The 2,565-nt window shown below is 40.2% G+C and overlaps 1 protein-coding gene across 1 annotated transcript; it reads right to left on the bottom strand.

Annotated features, from left to right (window-relative positions):
• Positions 1-309: 309 nt before the first annotated feature.
• LOC122720489 (phospholipase A1) lies at positions 310-1,563 on the bottom strand. Its single transcript, XM_043947247.1, has 2 exons — positions 1,260-1,563; positions 310-1,061 (listed from the first exon to the last, which is right to left on the bottom strand). The coding sequence occupies exons 1-2, from the start codon at positions 1,561-1,563 to the stop codon at positions 310-312; spliced, it is 1,056 nt and encodes a 351-aa protein (XP_043803182.1).
• Between the last annotated feature and the right edge of the window lie 1,002 nt (positions 1,564-2,565).

Here is a 2,565-nt window from a genome sequence, read left to right as displayed (position 1 = left end):
GTTTACATTCTGATTGTTTTAATAATGATAACGTTATAAAACGATATAAACACGTTTCTCTGCTCACTAATGACAAATTCAAATTTCTTAACATTCTTTCTTTATATTCTTTATAAAATTTGATACGAAAAATTGTTCGAATATTTTTATACAAAACGAGAAAATATCGATCTATGAATACCGTTCATTAATAATTTACATTAATTCTTGTTACGAGAGTCGTCTTATTCTATTATGTTTTATGTGTTTTATGTACAGTCTTGAATTATATTCCTTTTACAATAACTTACAATAACTTTCTCGTTGTCACTAGAACGTGACAGGTTTGTCCTCCGGTATGCAACATCTCTCGTCACCACGCCCGTTCCTATACTTAGGACAGTAAGGTGGATACTTGCTGGTGAAGCAAAAAGAGCCCCTGGTTCCGACCGGTGTATGCTGCCCCATGGTCACATATTCACCGGCTCTGAGAGCGATCCTCGGCCCGGAAGGACACCTCCTCGTGCACGGCTCGGCCATCGAATCCTGGCCCCCATTGTCGATGCTTTCTGCCATGTAACAAACGACCCAGACGTGACTGCACAGTTGATAATTCGGCTTGTTCTCGCAGAATGGTTGCACTTTTCCACCGTTCACGCAAAAATCCACGTGCCCCATGCGCCCACCCTCCCCGTAATATCCGGCGTTCGTGTGGATCACTTGGACGAAGTCCGCGTCACCGCTGTCCAACCGATTTACGTATCCGGGACGTACGAGGGGTCTGGCCGGGTCTAAACCGATTATTCTGTGCATCCTGAACAGTAGAAAGTTCGCCATAATCCCGCAGATATGGGCGCCTAACGAATGACCCACGCAGGTTGTCCTCGAGATGGGTAGACCCAGGTTTCGTAAGGTGGTCAGGCTGGCTGCTAGGCAACGAGCAACTGGACGAAGGTTGGATACGGCTGCCGGGTAACAGGGTGAGGCGCAAAGGGCACCCCAATCTACCAGGAATACGTTGTAGCTGCCGTTTCGGATGTAGGCGTCGCGAAGAACGGATATAGGGAGGGTATCGTCACCACCTGAAGAAAGAAGAAAAACGAAGTTTCGTCAATAGTTTGTAATGGATGTTCATGCAAATTCAAATGTTCAATTAAAGGGAGATGGAACATAAGATTTGATTCATCCCTTAATAATAATAGTTTAGACATAGGCAAAACGATCTTCTTTCTTCCGTTACTGGACTGAAGTGTATCAAGTAAAAACGAATATTCATGCACCTGCATATCCGTGTATAAGAAGAACATTTTCTTTCGTTGGATCATAATCCTGACGCAGCCAATCGGACTCCCTCGAGTCGAGTTCTCGCTTCGGTCTATCATTCGTGTAAAGATAGATTCGAACGTCCGGATCGGGGCACGAGTCTTTGTCATTCCCTCGTTTCCAGATGCAATTTTCCTTGTTGTATCGCGCCGCGACACCATTCTGAATGGCTTCTTGGATCGGACCCTGTGGTTCCCTGTTGATACCAAAAACTCCGAGGAACAGTGCGGTGAACAAGAACATTTGCGTGGACACGAGCATCTCGCGACAGAAGAGTTTCGCCGTAACCGTGGCGATATAAGAACTGATCGTGTGCACGGTGATTCTTCGAGTGTCGTAGTCTTCGCCCAACTCCCACCATTTTCACCTATCGATGCTCGTTACACAATTAGGGGACTCATAGATGATTGGGAGGAAAGGTGAACGAGTTCGAAGCTACGTATCATCGATTATGAGCGAAGGAAAAAACGATAAATGGGGACAAGGTTTTAAAATCGAAATTATTTATAGTTATGATTCGTATGGTATTTTTGATACGAAGATGAATTGTTGATAAATATTATATAGATTATTTTCTGTTAAGTGGATTTTGAAAATAATTTTTACTTTGTGAAGTTACAAGATGTTTTGAACATTAACATTAATTTCTATTTTAATTGTTTATACAATGTTCCACATCTCTCTCTTTGAGCTAATAACATTTCCGAGAATTTAGGAAGATACATATATATATAGTGTTATTACCTTTACATATATATACATGTACACATATGTATGTGTTTCATGGAAAGTTGCGAAAGTGCATCAAGATGCCTCTAGAAACTCTGATGAGTGAAAATTTGGCACCCAACTTGTATCGAAATCACCGGTATTATTCTTTTGTTTATCAATAACAGAGACTAATTGAAACTCAAACAGAGATACAGGGAATGCTTTCTTTTTTTCTTGTGAAATGTTTCTCTTAAATCCATGTAATATTGACAATGAAGAAAAAAAATGAAAGTACATCGAGTTATAATCATATATGCAAATTAGGACATTGGCAGAAAGCGTGGAAAATGTACTATAAATTTAATAAGACGGAGTTTTGTTAATTATATACAGGGATATATCTTAAAAATTTACAAATATCGATTAACTGAAGATTCTTAACGGATTTCAAGCAACATTTTCCTATGCAAAAACTTTTTTTAAAGCTTTAACGAGTTATTGACAAAAAACGCTGGCCAATCATACAAACGCATAACTAGTCAAGTAGTGTTG

Source organism: Apis laboriosa, unplaced genomic scaffold (genome assembly GCF_014066325.1).
Source record: "Apis laboriosa isolate Shangri-la unplaced genomic scaffold, ASM1406632v1 scaffold12_cov154, whole genome shotgun sequence".
NCBI classification, from domain to species: Eukaryota; Metazoa; Arthropoda; class Insecta; order Hymenoptera; family Apidae; genus Apis; species Apis laboriosa.
Note: the sequence above shows the minus strand (reverse complement) of the source record. Positions and strands in the feature narration are given on the sequence as shown.